Source organism: Anopheles bellator, chromosome 2, assembly GCF_943735745.2.
Source record: "Anopheles bellator chromosome 2, idAnoBellAS_SP24_06.2, whole genome shotgun sequence".
In the NCBI taxonomy this organism is placed as follows: Eukaryota; Metazoa; Arthropoda; class Insecta; order Diptera; family Culicidae; genus Anopheles; species Anopheles bellator.
Genome location: NC_071286.1, coordinates 31,062,826 through 31,082,365, shown reverse-complemented (window position 1 = coordinate 31,082,365; position 19,540 = coordinate 31,062,826). Strand labels below are relative to the sequence as shown.

Here is a 19,540-nt window from a genome sequence, read left to right as displayed (position 1 = left end):
ACATGTGTCGATTCGATCATTCGAGCCTTTCATATGAACTCAGTACGGCCATTGCACGATCGAGACCGTGTCGGAGGTAATGTTCCACACTGTCACTATAACGCTACTGGATCGCTATCAATTTAAAGTTTCGAAAGGAATTGAACCGTCTAGAAAGAAGTGAATACGTAAACGGAAGTGACATCAAACAGAGCAAAACAGAGTCATTGTAAACTTAATTCACTTCCGGAAAGCGCCAGTAACCAGTTACCATCATAACCACAGTGTGTCACCTTCTAGGTTGTTCAATCAGTTTCAAGTTTCGATAACGGAGGGTATCGATTTTTCTTTTGTTATGTTGTTACACTCATCATATGAACGTATGTAAAGTTTAATTTCTGCCACTTCATTCTTTGTTTACAAGCCATTTAGTATTGACATGTCGCAGTATTTTTTATAAAGGAAAAAATCAAGTATTCTGCTATAATTGAACTTTTCAGGAAATTTCAGGAACAGCTGAAAAATACATGATATCGTAACTGAAAATCGTCGAGTGACTGAAAGAGACAGCCTATAGCCAAAGTTAGCATCAGGATTTTGGATGCAAGAAAGGAATTTGGTTTGTTGATTACTTGCAAACTGGGGAGACAATAAATTCTGATTATTATTACAACCTAACCAGCTGAAAGTGGAAAAAAGACCCAGTTTGCAGGAGAAAAATATCCTTTTTCATCAGGACAATTCATCGTGCCGCAAGAGGCAAGAGGCTTTTTACAATGGCCTAAATCCAAGCATCCACCATATTCATCTGATTATAGCGACTTCCGTCTGTTTCCAGACCAAAAAAAAGTTCATGCTTGGGAAAAGATTTTCATCAAATGTAATAAAATCATTAAAAAAATTAAATTGAAGTTTCGTGCGATGTACAGCGAGACTATACTGAGTAATAAAGTGTACTTCAAACCGTAAAATTGTGTTTTTCTTATCGAAGCTTGAAACTTGTTGAACAATCTAGCATCTCCGACATGTCAAACGGACGGACGGGATGGTCGCTCGAATCCACCGTACACTTACATTAGCTTCGAGCTAGAGTCGAAGTTCAGGTTTATAACAGCCGTCGAATCGCCATGCTTGTTCTTGGCCAACACACTATACACGCCCCGGTCCAGCTGCTTCACGTCCTTTATCGTGAAGCAGATGCGGTAGCAGTGGTTTTGATCCTCTTCAACCTCACTGCTGAACCGGCCGCTCATCGCGATCTCGTTCTTTTCATGGTACCTACGGTACGGCACAGGTTCGAAAACGGAAAACTAATTAGTCATACGGAGCCGACCTTCGCCCACTTTGCATTGCCAGAGCCGGCCAGAGAGAGGTCGGGAGTCCGTCTCGCAAGGAGCACGAAACGCAACCGGGCCGACCTTGGCCGAGCGGTATGGCAACCGACTGTAACTAACTAGTACGCAACGTAGGAATTAGCTAAAATTAGGTAGTTATGTGAACAAACAAAAGTAGAACTTTCGTCACTTGCCATGTATAGCTTGGCTTTGGATCGCCGATACATCTACACTCAAATATTATATTCTTGCCGTCATCCGACTGTCGTGTTACAGGGCGATCTGTAAAAGCAGGCTTGAAGCCGTCTGCCGGAACCGGAACTTCCTCACCTAGACGGAAGGGACGGAAAAATGAGTTACGCTGTAGTTTCGCTCTGCAGTTGCACGTTTCTTGTACCGAACACGCCGTGACGCTTGATAAAACATTTCTCGACTCATTGTGCTCCCAAAACCGAACACCGAACACAGTCAGTAACCTCTTCATACCCATCGCATCTCATCGCTTCGCGTACTGTACATGTCTTTACCCAGGCGTGTGCCTTCGATTGATCTTCTTCAATGGGCTGTCAGTTATTCGACGGGTCGTTTTTGAGCTTTTCCAAGATCTTCAGTAACGCCAAAGTGATTTGTGCGCAGCAGCACACCCTGCGCTATTGCGTGCACGCTCTGCTTTGCGCTAGTCAGTTCTGATACACACTGAGACACCAAACATTCCGATTAAGTTGTTACGATAGCAATTATTGGCGGAAAATTTGTCCGTTTTTTGGCTTTAGAATGAGAATGATGTGGAGGTGGTGTTGCATGATGAGAGGGTGTCCCCGGTGATGGCCACCGATGGAACGGCTAATGTACAGGGGGGGGGCGGGCTAATGATGAGTTCGAACAGTGCACGATCAGACACGAGGGTACATTTTCAGATCAGAAACGTCCGAAAGATAGTTTCCCATTACATCTATCTACAACAGCAAGGCAACGGAACATCGCGCTGTTGCTCACAGCTGAGCTGCTTGATGATTGTGAGATGGTGATGGTGATGGTGGATGATGGAAGATCAATTACGGAAAGAAAACCCTAACGTATTGATTAACTTAGAAGAGGCAGTGAACTAAGGTGAGCGTTGTTGGTGTGATATTTGGGGTGTAACGGAGCCGATCGTCCAGCGGCTGCGCAATACTCACTGTCAAAGTTCAGGCTAATCGTTGCACTAGACTCCCCTAGTTCGTTCTTGGCCGTCACCTTGTATTTACCCGAATCTTCGAACGACACATTATCGACCTCCAGTGTGGCGAAATATAGTTTGCCATCGTTTTGTACTTTAAACTGTAAGAAAAACGGGCTGATCAGTGAAGGGCCGGTGAAGGTGGGAACACGATCCGGCATTGCCGCCTCCTTTTACCTTGTGCCGCGGAGTGTTGTCGATCACCTTGCTATTGTGCGACCACCGGATCTGTGGCTTCGGGTCGGCCTGAATTTGGCACTCGAAAATGAGCCGCTTGCCATCGTTCTCCTGCTGAATGGACGGTTTCTTGATGAACGTTGGTGCAAGTCCGTCGATTTGCCTGCAAGATCGGAGGGGAAAAAAGCGTACCGAGCGTGAGCCTTAGGGAGCCATCCTAGCGATCCTGGCGGGCTGACTACTACACTTGGAACACACGCGAAGCCGCCGTATACGTACCGCTCTTTGCGTTCGACTTTGTCTGTGCGTCCGCAACGTGACCGTCCGACGGGGTGTTCGGGCAGAGAGATTAGTAGCGCAGTAACGGAGAAAAAGCAGAGTAAAGAAAGGGCAGAAGCGTAGCCATTTTAGTGTTGAAGCTAGAGTTGGTCTACGGCTACCAGTGCCAAGCGACATCGTTTAAGCGCAGCTTTGGACACGCAATTTGAGGCACAACACATGGAACACATGGAACAATCCGAAACAACAACAAATGCAGAGTGACACTTACTTCTCGACGGGCTCATCAGCAGCTGCAGCCGAATTTTGAACACAAGACACGTACAATATGAGAGAGGAAAACAAGAACGAAGGAAAGAATGACATGTTAATCGGGAGTGTAAACGGACGTGCTACAATTGCAGAGCAACAGCTGTGCAGAGTAGTTCCAATGGCAAAGTCGTGTGCAATGTGGATCGTGTGCAGGACCTCTCCTGGGCCCTGAATAAAGTGGCAAAGTGTTCAAACTGATCGAGAGGTCATTTGTCAGATGCCCTTCATTAAAATCCCTACCCGTGAGTGAGGCATAACATTTGATCCTTTCGTTTGGCTCCCTAACTTATGGCGAAAATATTAGCACCTATGCCAAACATAATGGTGTACCGCAACGCAGACACGGCGGAGGTCCTATAAATAACCGAATTCATCCGCCCTTGGGGGGGGAGCAATCAACAATCATGAATGGGATGGGATCGCGATACTTTTTAGCACTCATTCACTGAATCACTGCACGTTATTTGCGTCACCGGGTCGGGAAATCGGAGTGTCGGTGTACGGGAGGATCATGTACGGGAAGGAAAGGGGCCGGATGAGTCTATTTGCGTCCCACGCGCACGGCATTCCACTCTACTTACGGCTGAAGTTCAGATTGATCGATGCCGAAACCTCGCCCATCCGGTTCTTGGCCTTCACCTTGTACAGTCCGGCGTCGGTATCGATGACGTCATCGAGCTCGAGCACCACGAAGTACTTGTTCTCGCCGAACGATTGGATCTTGAACTTGGTCCGCGAGTTCTCCGACAGCAGCTCCTCGCTGCGGTACCACTCGATGCTCGGCTTCGGCTTCGCGACCAGCTGGCACTCGAAGATCAGCCGATTGCCGTCGTCCTCCTGGCGCAGCTGAGGCTTCTGGGTGAAGCTGGGCGCAAAATCATGGTCCGCCATGATCGCTCGCTACCGGTGGACACCACCACCGTTGCTCGTTCCTGGACGCGCTCTAGCAACCAACCACTCTTCTTCTTTCTCGCTCTCACTCGCACTCTCTCTCTCTCTCCCGGTCTGGTGCGCTCCTGTTGCGAGCGAAGGATAATACTCCGGCTATGGTGCTGTGCGTCTCGGCAATGGCACCAACATTGGAACGAAGGACTCTTCGTCCACCGAAGGGCTGGTCGCTGGCTTCACTTGACACTGTCACTGTGCTAAACAAATTGGCTTTTGGCTGTCAAATAGACGAGGGAGGCGAAAAGAAGATAAACCATAATTCCAGGATCAATTGTACCGATGTAAATCCTGCAACTCCGTCCGTCCGTCAGAACAACCACTAACGATCAGTCCGATCCGATCCTTGAGTCGCGTTTCGATCACGGTCCTACAAACACTTACGGTACGCACCGTGCCGCACACTTGTTCTCTTGGAATCGCGCACACCGACCAACGTGGATTCTGCATTCAAAAATAGCTGCCCATATCGAGAACACACACCTTGGCCGTCCCTGTGCCGGAGCGGCTTCACCGCGATACGCAAGAATGTTGATCCAAGATCCGGTGGTGGCGGCGGCAGTAAAACAAACACTCACCCGCGGTGTCGAAAGCATGTGAATTACGGTGGCCCCCCAAAAAAGAACACCTCACTCGCGGCGCGGGCATACCGACGGGACTTATTCATATGCACAATAGTGGCCGGACCTATTATTAGTACACCACGGCGCGATGGACGCAGAAAAAATATTTTGCTCCATTTCGGTCACTTTCGGAGGCCCTCCGAGGATCGCGCCGACCGCGCTAAGGTGGCTGACTAAGTATAGATGATATTTTCAAAGTGAACTAAAAATAAGTCACCTGCCAGCAGCGCGGCGTGGCGGCGGACAGATGGATTGTGTTCTGCACTGCACACGCCTCGGACGGACAGACCGAACCGAACTGCAGATGATCGGCGAAGCGTGGCCATACGAGGCGGAATGCTTGCGAAATGAGCCAACCGTCTTTCGCCGCAGGCTTACATTGGCAGCGAGGATTAACAAGGGGCCCAGAGGGGCCCTCAAGCATTTCGCTGAGCCTCGAGGACGGAGCGGAATTCACTGGAGTGAAGGGATCCACTCAAAGGATCCCCAGCCTAAGTGCTATTGGGCGTCTAGTATACTTTCACTGTGTTGTCACAAAGTGGATACCGGGGTTATAAATAACCTCAAGTGACCCGAAATAGCAACAGGATTCATGCCAAATAAATCCGCGTTTGAGTAAGGCGGCCATTCTGGGAGCATCATTAAACGATGAGTACACGCGGTGTCGGGCGCAACAATGTACTTGAATTCTTCGACATTATTATGACAACATCCTGCCGTATGTGCCATTTCGCAAAAAGGATGACGGGCGGGATGTCCTCCTTTGATCCGTCTTATACACAAGAGACTCGGATAAGTTGCGGTCACGAGGTTCTGTCGGCCCTGAATCGGAGTGTAAGCAACTTTCACTCAAAGATCGAGTGGCACTGGGTGGAAGCAACGGAAAGCACGTTAGGTCAGTTTTATAAATACCATCAGAATCAGCAGAGCAGAGTACAGGTATGTAGCGTGGCCAGTGGCCGCTGCAAAATTTGCAGTTGATTGACACAACAAACGCAAATCGAGGTCAACCTGCTTCTCTTGTTTAACAAATTCCCTACCAGACACCAGACGATCACTCACAAGGATCGTTCTGAAGGTGACGATATCCACTCCCGCGATTAATTCTAAAAAGGATGTATACTCTTGTAACACCACAAAGAAAGGCGACAGAATTGAAACCAGCCAGCGTTGTGTCGATAGAAGATTACTCGTTTGATTGTTTTGTGTCGCGTGGAATGTCTCGAAAAATCCTGTGCCCTGGAACCGACACTCTGTGGGGCGGCCCCTCCACTCATAGCACTCATCTCACACCCCAGGCGTGTTTTGGTAATTCAAGCTGCTTGCATTTTTCACCATCTCATGCATCTATTCATAGCACCCGTGGCACCAGCAGCGAGAAGATCGCTGAGCCTTGCGCTCGCAACGCCTAACCCTGACACACTACTCTCCGTCGACGACGTCCTTCGCGGTGGACTTGGCTGTCTGTCACCGAATTATATCCACCCACTCGCATCCTACACGCACGCCCCCGACAGCCACTGGGCCAGTGGGTGCGCAACATAGTCACCTTGATCATTTTCCCTTCCCCCCGTCCGAAGCATTAATGGGCCGTGAAAATACACCACCACCGGTACAGCACCGGCTGGCTGGAACCGCGGCGATCCTCGCGCGCAATAACGGTAACTCGGGGCTGGGCCACGTACTTTCGGCCACTTTCTTGTACAGGGCCTTAACGAAACAGTCCACTCAGTGGTCCGCTTCGAGCTTGTTCCTTTCTTGCTGGTTCCATCACGGCATAAATTCCTTCGTGCGCTTACAACACGAACGGCCCTCGGGAACACCTCTCGAATCGCGCCTCGCCCGTCGGCTCACAAGCACACATACAGAGACGGGCGCCAGAGCCAGAGCAAATAAAACAAACACACCAGGAGGATAAAGAAAAGCGACCGAAAATTCGTTCATCTTCACGGGTTTTCCACAACTTTCTCTCGCACTTTACGGCCGTGGATCGGCGCGCGGGATCGGCACGATCAGGGGTGTACGTCGAATTGTTTATTTTTAGACTTTTTTCGGTTTTTCTTCTATTTTTGCACACACGCAGAGACACGCAAACACACACTCGTAGCCGCAGTGGCGTTAAGGCGAGCGGCGAGATTCCCTGTTTCACTGCCCGCGAAAGTCATCGCATTTCTTATTCGCGCCGGGCCGACGGGGCCACAGATATAATATTGCATTCACCGCCACTGCCCGAGCCCGAGTCTCGAATTTCTTCGCTCCTGTTTACACGATGAGCCCCCCCTCGGAGCCGTTTCGTTACAGAAACTCTCAACGAGAAACGAGACGGAAAGCGGGTGCTGCGTACCGCTTCTTGCTGCCGACCAGCCGAAAGGTCGCTCGGGAAATGTGAAAAGTGCTGCCCCCGATCGACCACATTACATAACACTGAACCGGGGGGCCTAGGGGAACGGGGGTCTGAGAACGATAAATTAGCGCCGATCGCTTGGTGGCTCACGGAAAACTGGGCCCCGCCGACACACTCTGATCTGCGGAATCTGAATCCCCGTACACTGTAGACCGGCTGGCCTAACCGGGCCCCACATAGTTATTTTCAGCCTTCGCGAACGTTTTTCACCGTTTTTCTTTTCTTCACCACTCAGAAAACGGGTCGTCCTTGTCTCGCCAGTTAATAAGCTTCACTTTGCGAGCCACCAAAAGCCCTCCGTTTCAGCAGCAGGCCGGCCTATCTTCGAGCTGACCCATTTCACAGCTTGAGCTCGATTTCGTTTCTGAAATTTTCACTCCCCACCACACATAGACGCACGCAACGGAACGGCCCCAGGAGCCGGATCCGACTCCTGAAAATAAATCACTTGCTGACCGCGACGGAATGTGAATTTCGAAACGGGCACGGGCAAGAAAAAGGGTAAGTACTTTCTATTGCTCCTTTTTTGGGGCGGGCGGCACCAGGGGGAAAGAAGAAGAGGGCTGGCTGGGGATCGCGGCTCTGGCAGTGCTCACGACTGCTCACTTCCACTGCTCTAGTTCAACTGGCCAACTGGGTTTTTCGCACTCCGCGCAACGAGACGATCCGGGCCTCGGCACGATCGGTCGGGATCGTCGCTTCGGCTCGGGAGTGACGTAACACTGCACACGAATAAACACACCCATCGATCACACATGCACACTTACGATCGCACACACGAGTCCCGGCAGCCAGTAGTGACAGGGAAAACCAGAGGCCAAAAAACAACACTCGACCCTGCGTTGAGGGCCTTAAGGGCGGCTTGTGTAGATCGAAGGCGTTGGGCGATTTTTGCTTTCAAACTGCTCTCTCTCTCTCTCGCTCTCGCTCTCGCTCTCGCTCGTTCGCTGGACTCCACGTGTCCGATGTGAGCTAAGCTCGCTGACTGACGATCGAGCCGTCAGGATGGCCGTAGTCTAGTGCCGAACGATTCGGATGCCGCGAATCGATGCGAGTCTGCGCCGTCCGCGACGATCGGATCGGATCGTGGCGTAACCCACTCGGCATGGGTTCGGCGGCCCCGAGTTGAGTAATGAGCGCGCTAAAATTAGACGCCACGATCCACGATCCTGCGAACCACGATCGGCGACCACCGACCAACCAACGGTCGGCCGACTGTTTGTTGTGGTCCTAGGCGCAACTGACAGCTGCGTTGGTTCCAGGCGAGAAAATACTACGCCAGTAAGGTGTTTGGGAGGGACCAGGGGGTTTTGATCGGAGCTGGGAAAAACGGCAAACTTCTGCACGTCCATTTTTGCTGCTCGTTTTCTAGTGTCCGCCCTTCGCTCGATCGCTTTCGGTCCCGGTGTGAATCATAATTAATTAATTTGGGCCATAATTAACGCGAGGAAATCCCTTATTTGCGCAACACTGGTGCATCGCGTGCCCGCGCGCGCACACAATCACGCACGGAATGTGTTAATTTATGGTGTGTTTATTACCCGGGTCAGGCGTTCAGGCAGCACACTTTGCCCCCGAAATGCGCTACAATTTACAAACACACATTCCATCCTGGCCCAATTAAGGCGGGAGTTGTTTTACGGCCCGCACGGCACCTTGCAACATGTCCGCCGGCCGCTTTTTGTTATTTTAATTCACGTTACTTTTGCGCCGATCTTTGTTAGAGGCGCGCGCCCCAATGGAGACGCCTGGTCTGTCACCCGCCAGAATGTTAACGAAGCGTTGCATTCGTCGGCACGATCGGCCGACGAAGTATCGGCCACTTGATGCGTTTGATTCATTTGAGTATCACCGAGCTAATTGGCTTCACCTTGAACCGAATTCTGCACGATCACAAACGTTGCGCTACAATTGTGTGTCTGCAGGAACTGCTTACGCTGACGCCGGTTTCGAAAAGTGTCTTAAAAAGAGGTAACGATCGCGCGGTACGGTACGTGAATGCTACGAAATGTACTGACGGGTAATAAACACTCACCTCAATGGCAACAAAGTTTCGTTCGAGTCGCTCACAAGTCACCTTGCCTTGCTGTTTCGAATTTATGCTTCCAAGAATTCGCCAAGTGTCAGATCCTAAACTGAGTTCAGGCAGACCGACTGTATGGCAATTTTACGCGCTTCCAATACCGGATTTAGATTTACCTCTTTTGGGCCAATAAATAGTCTTTCTTCCAGCACCGTCCTTCCATCGCATTCCTTCGTAGAATGGCTAGTCGAAGAGGGTTCTCTAAAATGTTTGTAAGTTTTTCTTTTCTACAAGCTGTTTCAGGGACGAAACATTTTTCCATTTGGTTATAAAAAACGGCTGAATATTTTTCAATGTTGCTATTTTTGAAATAGGACCTGATATAATAGAAAATGAACTCAAAATAGGTCGATCGAATGGGCTACTGCCAAGCCAATCGTGGTGAACATTTGATCAAAATTGTTTTCCATAAAAAAAATTAACAATCAACCTTTCAAATAAAAGTTCAAGCATCGAAAAATATTAAGCTGTTTTTGTGTCGTTACTGAAACACCCTTTATAACACTGTGGACCTCCTCCAGATAGTACTGTTATCCTTTGAACTCCGGGGTCCACAGTATGAGAAACATGGTAAAAATGTATGGCAGGCCAAGAAACTATTAATCTTTTGCTAGAGTTCCGTGAGTTACTTTGAGTTGTTTTTGAGCCTTATGTTTACAGGATATTTTCCCGTTTCGGGGGTATTCTTTTCAACTTGACAATTTACCGCAAATTTCGGCAATTTTTTTTTGCTTTCTAAAAATATGGCTAGTTTTTCGACAGCGGATCAGATTTTAACAAAAATGGCACTAACAGGAGAAGGAAAGGAAACTGAAAAATCAAAGCATAATCAAACGAACTGTCATTTCACTCACTCACTCGCTCACGGAATTGTTCGCCCAAAAGCTACTAGTGTGAACGCTAGCATATCAAAAAACCTGTAGAGAAAACTCATACTATGGACGTGGCGTAAGGGTTCAAAACAAGGTTGTCTATAGGATCAGCGGTAGGTGGCCGCCCAACATGTGACATCATTCGATCGTTCGATCTGCGCTGCTTTCGGCGTCGAATATCTCATCCGTCACGCGGCGCCAACCGTTGGTCATTCCGCCCGCGCTTTGTGGATGGGTAAAAATAATTATCCTTTCTGCCTCACCAGTGGAACTAAACACTGGATCCCAATGCCGAACAGAGCCGTATGTTTCATGGCCTTGGTATGCGGTGAGTAAGGTAACAGGGACCAAAACCGTCTTTTTGCAAGTACTTCCTCTGTTTGCAACCACCTGCTTCAAGAGGCACCATCCCGGCTGCGTTCGCCCACCGCCCACGGGGAGAGACACTTAACTCGACGCGACGCGGCACAGGACCAGGAAGGTCATTAGCTAACTGTTTTCTGTCAGCTTGCCAGAATGTGGCCGAGCTTGTTGTCAGCCTGCGCCGGGGTTCGACCGGTTGGTTCCGTGAAGGCATCGAATTTCTTTGCCTCTCTAAAAAGGGGTAGATGCACGGCCTGGGGCGCACCGAAACACCACGTTCACCGATCGAGAACCGCCTCGAGGGAGAGGGATAGAGAGAGTGAGCTTCGAGAACATGACAAAATGGTCACTTAAGTGACGTGCTTACGTGTGCACACTTTCGTCCGTCGCCGCGGACGGTACGGAGTTTCCGAACCTGGTCGAAGTTTTCAGCGAAAATGATGTATTTATTAATAGACGGACGATTCACCGAGGTCATGTGTCTTGTGATCGCAAAATAGAACGCCGGTACACGCCAGTCCGCGTGTTCGCTGACTATCGGTTGGCGGTTGGGTAAACAATTGTTCTTAACTCGATCTTATGAATGCGCTCATCATTTTTACTGCAGTTTGCTGCAGGGTCTTTTGTCCCTGCAGATCAACACACGACCCCGATATCCCCAACCAGCACAAATATCATGTTCATCTTCCTGCTTTTTATAGACGATTTCATTACTAATGGGGCTCTACGCTCGGCAGCATCACACAGGCTCAAGAGGATATTTATATACCTTGTTTCGGTGGAAATTTCGTACTTCTTCAACTTTTACCTTTCCAAACGATAGTCATACCAAGAAGCCCGAAACGTTGGCCTGTGTGTCAGAGCTTTTATCAAAATAGACATAATACCGGAACAGAAACGGAAACCAACAGTATAGCGGGGGGTCTTTATAGGGGTCCCCTCGCTCCTTGCTGCCGGAATGCTGTTTCCGATTGACGCAACCAACGGCCGGAATGAAAAATAAGGAACCGTTCCTCCAACTCCTACGCAGCTTTGAAGCATTGACGTCCATTATGGAACGTTTAGAAAGACGTTTGGCCGAAATGGCAGACAAAATATGATATTTATCGTTTTGGAACGCATCAGCCCGGTAGCGATGACACTGTATTTTTCCATTTTTTGTATAAGGTTGGAGAAAAGAAATCCATTATTTTTAGATGGCTGTAGTGATCGATATGTCGTAATGCATCGATCGTACAGTTTAAAGTTTAGTCTCGTTTTAATGCTGATACTTTACACTTAAAAAATTGCTTTCAAAAATCGCACAGGCAGACTAGTCGTCGAAAATGTGGATAAAATCACAAAAATAATCAAACATGATCGCCTTGTTAGTAATCAGAGCATCGATCATGAGTTAAAGATAAACCATCAAACAGTTTGAAGCCATTTGCGCAGATCTGTATTCGCAAAGAAGCACGATGTTTGGGTGCCACATCAGTTAACATATAGAACGTAAAGGACGAAATTTCCATCTGCAAAGTTTCGGCAAAACGGATTCAATTCGACCCACTTCTTAAACGGATGGATGCTGGGGTTGAGAAATGCGAAATATTACGGCCAGGAAGATTCTAGTGGGTGGGACTTGAAAGGAATAATTTATTATGAGTTGCTTTCATGTGATCAAACACTAAATTCAGATCTCTACTGTCTACAACTGCACCGTTCGAAGCTAACGATTGACCAAAAATCGCCAGAATCGACCAACAAGCAAATCAAACCATAGAAAACAATTTACAGCAGGATGGATTTCTTTTTCTCCAACCTTATATTTTCCTTCAAGTGTGACCAAAAGCAAACCAATATCGTCGACGGCAGGCCAAACGGACAAGCGATCAGAGGGCATCAAAGCAAAAAACTACTGCACCATAACGTAAGCCTTAAAACTCACAATAAACAAACGGACTCGAAACGGGGACGTACGGACAAGAAATCGAAACACGATTTAACGGTCATCAAACTGTAACATCGTCGTTCGGATGCGCCACTTGTTGCGATCGGCAACGTGGGTTTTTGGGGGACCAGAGGCCAAGTTTTACATTGACGCAATCCATGTTGTTCCTGGGTGCGTCTTAGAGCACCTTCTCAAAACAAACTTGGGCCTCATTCAAACAAAACACCACTCTCAACCGTCTCAACTTCTTAAGCCAACCGTCACTATTTATTGCCCGAATCTTTAGATCATCGTCCATTAACGCGGATGAAAAGGCAAGGTGGACGCAGTCCATTAAAATGGGGCACCGAAAACCGGGGCCACACAAAAATCCCCGTTTCGTCAGCGTCCATCGGTCGAGTGAAAATGGTGTTCTCTCAAACTCGGAGGGGATCAGAAAACCCCCGCCATGAGCCGCCGGCGCCGCGCTGCATAACGAGGGTTGACATTTTCCGCAAACCGCGATAAAGCACAGAGTTACAAATGGTGCATCCCGAATTCCGTTCGAGCACGTTTCCCGTCGTCATCCAACCGACCGGCACGGACCGGACGGAGTCACCTTTAGGCCCACCATTTTTGCCCAGTAGAATTTTGGACACCCATTAGGGGGACTGTTTGTGTTTTTTTCTCCTTTTTTCCATTTCAACCTGTCAACTGAACCTCGAACTTGCGCGGCTCATGCTCGCCTGACCGCAAAGTAACGCGCCAGGCGGTCGGCGTACCCGGGCATGACTGAGTTGAACGAATCGGCGCAACAGCAAGTGATGGAACTAATTTGTTGCAAAAATTGTAAGCTGAAAGAAAAACCCCCCCGAAACCCTTTGCCTGCCCTGGTAAAGGCACAAGGGCACATAAATCTAATACGAAAAGGTAAACATAAGTGCCTGTGTTTGTCGCTTGGGCTGGGCTGGGTCGCTACTGCCATGACCTACATTTGCACCGAGCACCGAGGGTGGAAAACTATTCACCTTCTTTAACCACATCATTAGGCATTTTTTATGCCACTCACGGCAGGCAACATGGAGCGACGCACTCAGCGACCTCGTAATGAAGTGGATAGTACTCCATTACTGTTGGCCTCACTGGAAGCAGTGCACTTGAGTTTGAAATAGGATTCCCGTTGCTTACCTGCACCGGCAGGCGCTCTGCCCTTTCACGCTCATGGTTATGTCTCTTCGCTCGCTACCAACCGGTAACAACCTCCGGGAAATGTCCCGGGGAAAACGTTTCCCGTTCCTGCACGTTTGTCAGCGAATCAAAAGGGATGACTTTGAATACCACTGTTTGCGTTCATAATTCTTTCCCAGGTCCCGAAGCCCATCCGAGGACGACCGAAATATCCCGCCAATGTGCATGCTTCCCCCCGGGGGCCGGTGGCCCCACTTCACCAATACAATCAAGCAGAGACTCTGAAATTAGTTAAAGAGTAATCCCGTGCGCTTTTGAAGGCAGGCAGCGTCCCAACGAGTCTATTAGCAAACAAGTTGGGGACAATCAAAAGAACCTAAAGAGCTTAAGCTTATTCAGGCAGGGTCGTCGCGACCAGATAGAGAGAGAGAGGAAAAATGGACTACGACGCCCTTCTGGGCCTTCGTTCTGTTTCTGATGTGGCCGTTTTATTAGTTCCATAATTGATTAAAAACCTTAATACATTATACAAATATTATATGCTCCAGAAGACCGTAAGACCCTGCTAAGCCCTGTTTGAAAGTGTTGTCATACTGACAGACGCACCGTGTATTAATTTTAACTTTTTTACGCTCTTCTGGCGATACCTATACGTTAAGCCCACATTAACTAGCCACTACGATTGCGTGCTGGCTGGCTGGCGGCACCTGGCGCAACCTGCAGCGCCCGACACTGATTCTACAAATACTATTGCGGTGCGGCCAGAGGAGGCCTCATCGCGAAGCCTCCTCCCGGTGCCGGTGCTAGACGATTATACTGCGAATACTGCTGATTCGATGGTCCGATAACTACTATAATTTGCATCGCCTGGCATCGCGCGAAGGCTCTCTGAGTTTATCACAGTCTTTTGCATTGCATGTTAACGCTAACGCGCTGAGGAGCACGCTGGCGCTGGCCGGCTAGTGTGCCGAGTCGCAGTCGCGCTTCCGGTACACTTCGTGCCCTGGCAGGCTCGGGCAGACCGGCACCGGATCGATGCTCACCACCGTCACGCCCGGCTGCTCCGAACCCGTATCGAAGCCCAGATTGTCGCGCTCTAGCTCGCGCTCGGCCTGGCTCTTTTTGCTGGACGCTTTGCGCTCCTCCTTGGGGTGGATGTCGGGATTGCTGACGTATCGGCGCTCCTTGCCCGGGAATACTTTGCTACAGTGGTACGCAATCGGGTGGAGCAGCTTCCGATCGTACGCATCGTCCTCGTGTCTCGAGAGCAAACTGACCACCGTCCCGATTACGACCGTCAGGAACGTGCCGATCAAACTGTAGTACATGTAGGAAATGGAATAAACGTTCTGCGGGAAGCCCAGCTCGTTCGCTGCGCCACTCGCCGCGCTGGTGTCGAAGTACGGGAACTCGGACTCCACCTCGAGCGGAGTGTTTGTCAGCAGCCAGGATTTGGTGGGTTTGGTGATGCCCGAAGAAAACGTCTCATTGGTGCAACCCTGCAAAACAAACAAGCCCAGAGCGGAGTTAGCGAAACGGACGCTTATGATGAGCCAGCGACGAACTCACGTCAGCGGTCGTGGGAAGCAGAACCACTTCCTTCGACACCGTCAGACTACCGAACGTGATCCACAGGGTAATGATGTGGGACACGATCATTCCACAGGCGGCACCCTTCCAGTTGGCGATCGGGACCAGCATCGCGAGCAGGAACACGCCCAGCAACGGACCGGAGGTGGCCGACGTCATCAGCATGCTGCTCTCGATGACACCGGAAAGTAGGCCCACCGAGAAGCCGACCCCCATCACGATCACACCGTAGATCGAGCCGACGAACTTGATCACATTCAGCTGCTGCTTATCACCGATACCCTTGAACCGGGGCAGATGGGACAGGAAGTCCTCCCAGGTGACGGTGGCCAGCGAGTTGAGGTTGCTGACGTTCAAGCTGAGCGCCCCGTTGAACAGTGAGGCCATAAAGATTCCGAGCACCCCGGGCAGGTACGCAAACTTGTCCTCCACGAAGAACGGCAGGATTTCGTCCATCTTGGTGATGTAGCCGGCCTTCATCGGATCGCACACGGCGTACACCGAGTACACGCCCATGCCGACGATCCACGCCAGGCAGAACAGCACGATCACCACGGGAATGTTGCTCATCAGCGTCCGGCGCACCTCCTTGAACGTGCCCATGCTCAGGTACCGCTGGACAAAGTTTTGCTGACAGCCAAAGATGCTCAGCGACATGAACAGCTGCCCCAGCCAGGCCGACGTAGTGTCCACGCGCACGGTGAAATCGCCGGTGAAGTTCAAGAAATTCAGCCGCCCTGAAACAAAGCGATCCGTTTAGCGTCTTTCCGATGCAGGCGCGGCACACCACACCATTTTCTACATACCATTTTCGGCGGGGATGGTGAAGATTTTCTCAAACCCACCGACGCTGACCATCGACTGGATGATGATGCCGAGCGAAATCAAGATCATGGTGACTCCCTGGATCACATCCGCCGTGATGGCCGCCTTCAGCCCACCGAGCAGGTTGAAAACGATGCTGATAGCGGAAATGCCGATCAGCGAAGCCCAGTACGGGATGCCGATCACGGTGTTGAGGGCCACCGTCGGTGTGTAGACGGTAACGCCCAGGTTCAGCAGCGAGCGCACGATGTACGTCCCGGACGCCAGGCAGCGCACCAGCCGGCTGTTGAAGCGCAGGTCCAGGTACTGGTACACGGACGTGACGCCCAGGTTGAAGTACACCGGGATGAAGATGAAGCAGACGACCGGGTACGCCGCCACCATCCCGTACAGCGTTTCCCACATGGCCGATCCGCGGTAGAACAGCTCGCTCGGGTACCCGAGGAACGACCGGACCCCGAGTGTACCGCGCGCGATCGACAGCATCATCGCGCCCATCGAAATCGTGCCCAGCCCGAACACGTAGTCCGCCTTCGTCTTCTCCTTCCGGCCGAAAAAGCGTCCCCAGAGCGGCACCAGGGTGGAGAATATGATGAACACGCCGAACACCGCGTAGTCCCAGATTAGGTCCATAAAGCTTCGCGCCATCTGCAAAAACGACGAGGGAACGAGTGCGACGGGTCTTAACAGGGGGGGCAAAATGGCAAATTCTTGTGTCAGCAGCTCCCAGATTCCCCCCCATCCCACAGACGGGGGAGGAATTTCCCAAACCAACAAACAGATGAGTAACTAAACGTTGTCGTCGCCGGTCGACAAACGTGGCAGGCAGGCAGCGCTGATGGATGGTCTCGCGGCTGTGTCAACTCGGGATCTGCCTCGGGTCGGTCGTGACAGCTGGTGATGAATCATCCCCGAGCTCTTCGTCCAACTCCCGGTTGGTTGGTCGGTTCCGCTGATAAGCGTCCCCCGATGGGCCGCCTTCTCGCGATAACCAATCACAGACCGATGTGTGGCCGACGACGACGAAGACGAAGTGCTAGACATGACCGCCCCACTGAATGCACGGCTTCACTAGGCGAAGGGGTATTTCTACGCGCCATCCACGGAGGAGGATCGTGTCTAGGCACTTGCTTTCGGTTTCGGGTTCCTTCCAGGTAGGTCACCGATGTAGGCCGATCCACGGGGCGATAATTTAAGCGCCTTATTAGTACGATCGCGATAATGTGACGAAAGGCTGTACGGGAGTCGAGAGGCACTTCGGGGTCCCAATTGTACACATGATGATGACGATTGGTGAGATCACTCAGGACAAGACTCTCTGGTACTTACGTAGCGTCCCATCGCGTACGAAGAGGCACGTCAGAGAGTCACACGGTGTTACCCAACCCGATCCGCCGGCTCGATGCTTCTTGAACTTGGCACTGGCCACTTGGCGGTCTACGTGACCTCGCACGCACCTCCCCAAGCAGTTGGTGCGCAAACGAAGCGTCAAGAATGTCACCGACGAGACTCGAGTACGACTCTTGCCATCCGCCACCTACACGGTACTGCGTCGTCGATAAAGTTTCAACCGCCCAAAAACTAAAACCACACGAATGCCCGATCCACCGCGAGTGCACTTTAAAATAGCGCTACAAAAGGCAAGGCGCAGGATCAGCTCGGAAGGAGCCCTTTCCGCATCACGTGGCCCGTACGAACAGTGGACACTTCCTTAGCTCAAATCGGGGCAAAATCCGCGGCCCACGTTACGGTCGGTCTTAAAATAGCCAACCAAGTGGCACCGAGTGCACACTAAATTGTATCTCAGCAGCGGAGCCGAGCGGAGCCGGAAACCGGAAGAACCGGGGGGGCGCGCGTGTCCGGGGGACAGTGTGTCTGGCAACTACTTCGAGTGCGCGGCATCAGATCGTGCTCGGATGGGTTCCGCTGTTTAATGTCGGTTTGTCACCCTCATTATGCCACGGGCAAGTTGGACGTAGTTTTGTGCGAAACTTTTCACCTCACCCAGAGGGGGAAAACAAATGATAATGGGCTAGGGTCCATTTCCTGCGCGCTGCCGCTGATCGCGCGCGACTTTGTGGGGTGGACTAATGTACAAAGTTCGTGTTTATCACCCACTTCCCGTTCCCGGTTTCGTTCTTTCTGCTCCATCACCTGTCCTGTCCTGTTCTCTGTTCGCTACTATCTCATCGTCATTTTACTGTGCGCTGTTGCGGCAGGTCTCACCAGGCCTAGTGTTACTCTCAAGAGGAACGGCTTCCGTTCCGCCTAGTGCAAGACACTGGGTAGCACCTCAGCTACTGTATGTAACCCGCACCTGTGCCTTGGACTTGTTTGTCCTCTGCAATAGTTTGTTGATAAACCTTGCGTTGCGTATTTACCAACAAAGCGTGGCAAACGGCCTGTTGCGTTGCGCCCTGCGCGTAAACACTGGCGACACCGGCGCAATGTACCGAATTTGCGTAATGTGGAAAAGAGGGTAGAAAAGATAGTAGAATGCTTCAGAGTTTCCACTTTCGTTACCCCGGTTTCGGGTGCCCGGAACGGGAAATCGATGGCCAACGAAATGAAGAATAATGTGTCCATTACAGGGAAAACAGGGAGAGAAAAATCAATACACTTTTTAATAGCTTCAATTTCACCGAAGAACCAATCGGTCAACGTTTCTCGGTAGCGTACGCCATCGACTCCTTCGGCTCTTTCTTCATTTTCGAAGAGTAATGGACCGATCATGGGCCGCCAGGCCAAAATCCACACCTAACAGTTACTCGTTGTGGGTGCATCGGTTTCTCTTGATGACGGCCGTTTCTGAACACCAAATACGACAATTCTGCATCAAATTAACATAACCACCGAGGTGGAAATGAGCGTTCGAATTTCGTAGAGTTTGAGTTGAACACCGCCGCCGCCTTGAAAATAAGTTTTTATTATTTACCAATTTTCTGCAAGCTTGGAGCGTCCCAGTTCGTTAATGCAAAAGTGTTTACTTTCCGTTTACAATTTCCGGAATGAAGTTTGACAAACATTTGGTAGATCACACGATGGATCACCTTACTAATCAGTTCGGCTGTTCAATAAGTCCGTAGCTTCGATCAGAAAAACACATTTTTATGAGATGAAATACGCTTTGATATTCAGTGTGGACTTCCAGAACATCGATACACTTATTCCGACGAGACTTCAACTTATAAATTCCATCCCTTCCAAGTGAGAAACTGGAAGTGCCTCGAAATACGCTTCCATACGCCGTAATGACGTCATCATTGTGATGAAAAACGCTTTTCACGCATGATTTTTTTTGGTCTGAATATGGCCAAATATGATGAACACGGTGGATAGTCCAGCAATTCGATTCATGGATTTTTGGTGCATTGTTCCATTTTGCAAACAGCTTTCTGAAACCCAATACTTCAATTAAAAAAATTGGTTATACTGCTC

The 19,540-nt window shown here is 50.3% G+C and overlaps 2 protein-coding genes across 4 annotated transcripts in view; both read right to left on the bottom strand.

Annotated features, from left to right (window-relative positions):
- LOC131208834 (twitchin) overlaps nt 1-4,191 on the bottom strand; it is a 35,075-nt gene extending 30,884 nt beyond the window's left edge. For 2 of the 3 annotated variants that reach the window (XM_058201738.1, XM_058201740.1), the window contains exons 1-6: nt 3,882-4,191; nt 3,260-3,281; nt 2,710-2,872; nt 2,492-2,633; nt 1,508-1,643; nt 1,054-1,257 (exon numbers count right to left, since the gene is read on the bottom strand). In XM_058201738.1, the coding sequence (XP_058057721.1) occupies nt 1,054-1,257; nt 1,508-1,643; nt 2,492-2,633; nt 2,710-2,872; nt 3,260-3,281; nt 3,882-4,191 (977 nt within the window). Of the gene's footprint in view, nt 1-1,053; nt 1,258-1,507; nt 1,644-2,491; nt 2,634-2,709; nt 2,873-2,988; nt 3,011-3,259; nt 3,282-3,377; nt 3,381-3,881 lie in introns of all 3 variants that reach the window. The other variant, XM_058201739.1, reaches the window with a different exon arrangement.
- Nucleotides 4,192-14,188: 9,997 nt separating this feature from the next.
- Nucleotides 14,189-16,750, bottom strand: LOC131209472 (sodium-coupled monocarboxylate transporter 1-like). Its single transcript, XM_058202549.1, has 3 exons — nt 16,084-16,750; nt 15,257-16,014; nt 14,189-15,186 (listed from the first exon to the last, which is right to left on the bottom strand). The coding sequence occupies exons 1-3, from the start codon at nt 16,748-16,750 to the stop codon at nt 14,647-14,649; spliced, it is 1,965 nt and encodes a 654-aa protein (XP_058058532.1). The 3' UTR covers nt 14,189-14,646.
- Between the last annotated feature and the right edge of the window lie 2,790 nt (nt 16,751-19,540).

Excerpts from the sequence above, each read along its gene's own strand:
- LOC131209472 (XM_058202549.1), bottom strand. The coding sequence starts at position 16,750 with ATGGCGCGAAGCTTTATGGACCTAATCTGGGACTACGCGGTGTTCGGC. Across the intron at positions 16,015-16,083 it reads CACCATCCCCGCCGAAAATG|GGCGGCTGAATTTCTTGAAC; the intron begins GTATGTAGAAAA and ends GCTTTGTTTCAG. Across the intron at positions 15,187-15,256 it reads TGCTTCCCACGACCGCTGAC|GGTTGCACCAATGAGACGTT; the intron begins GTGAGTTCGTCG and ends TTTGTTTTGCAG.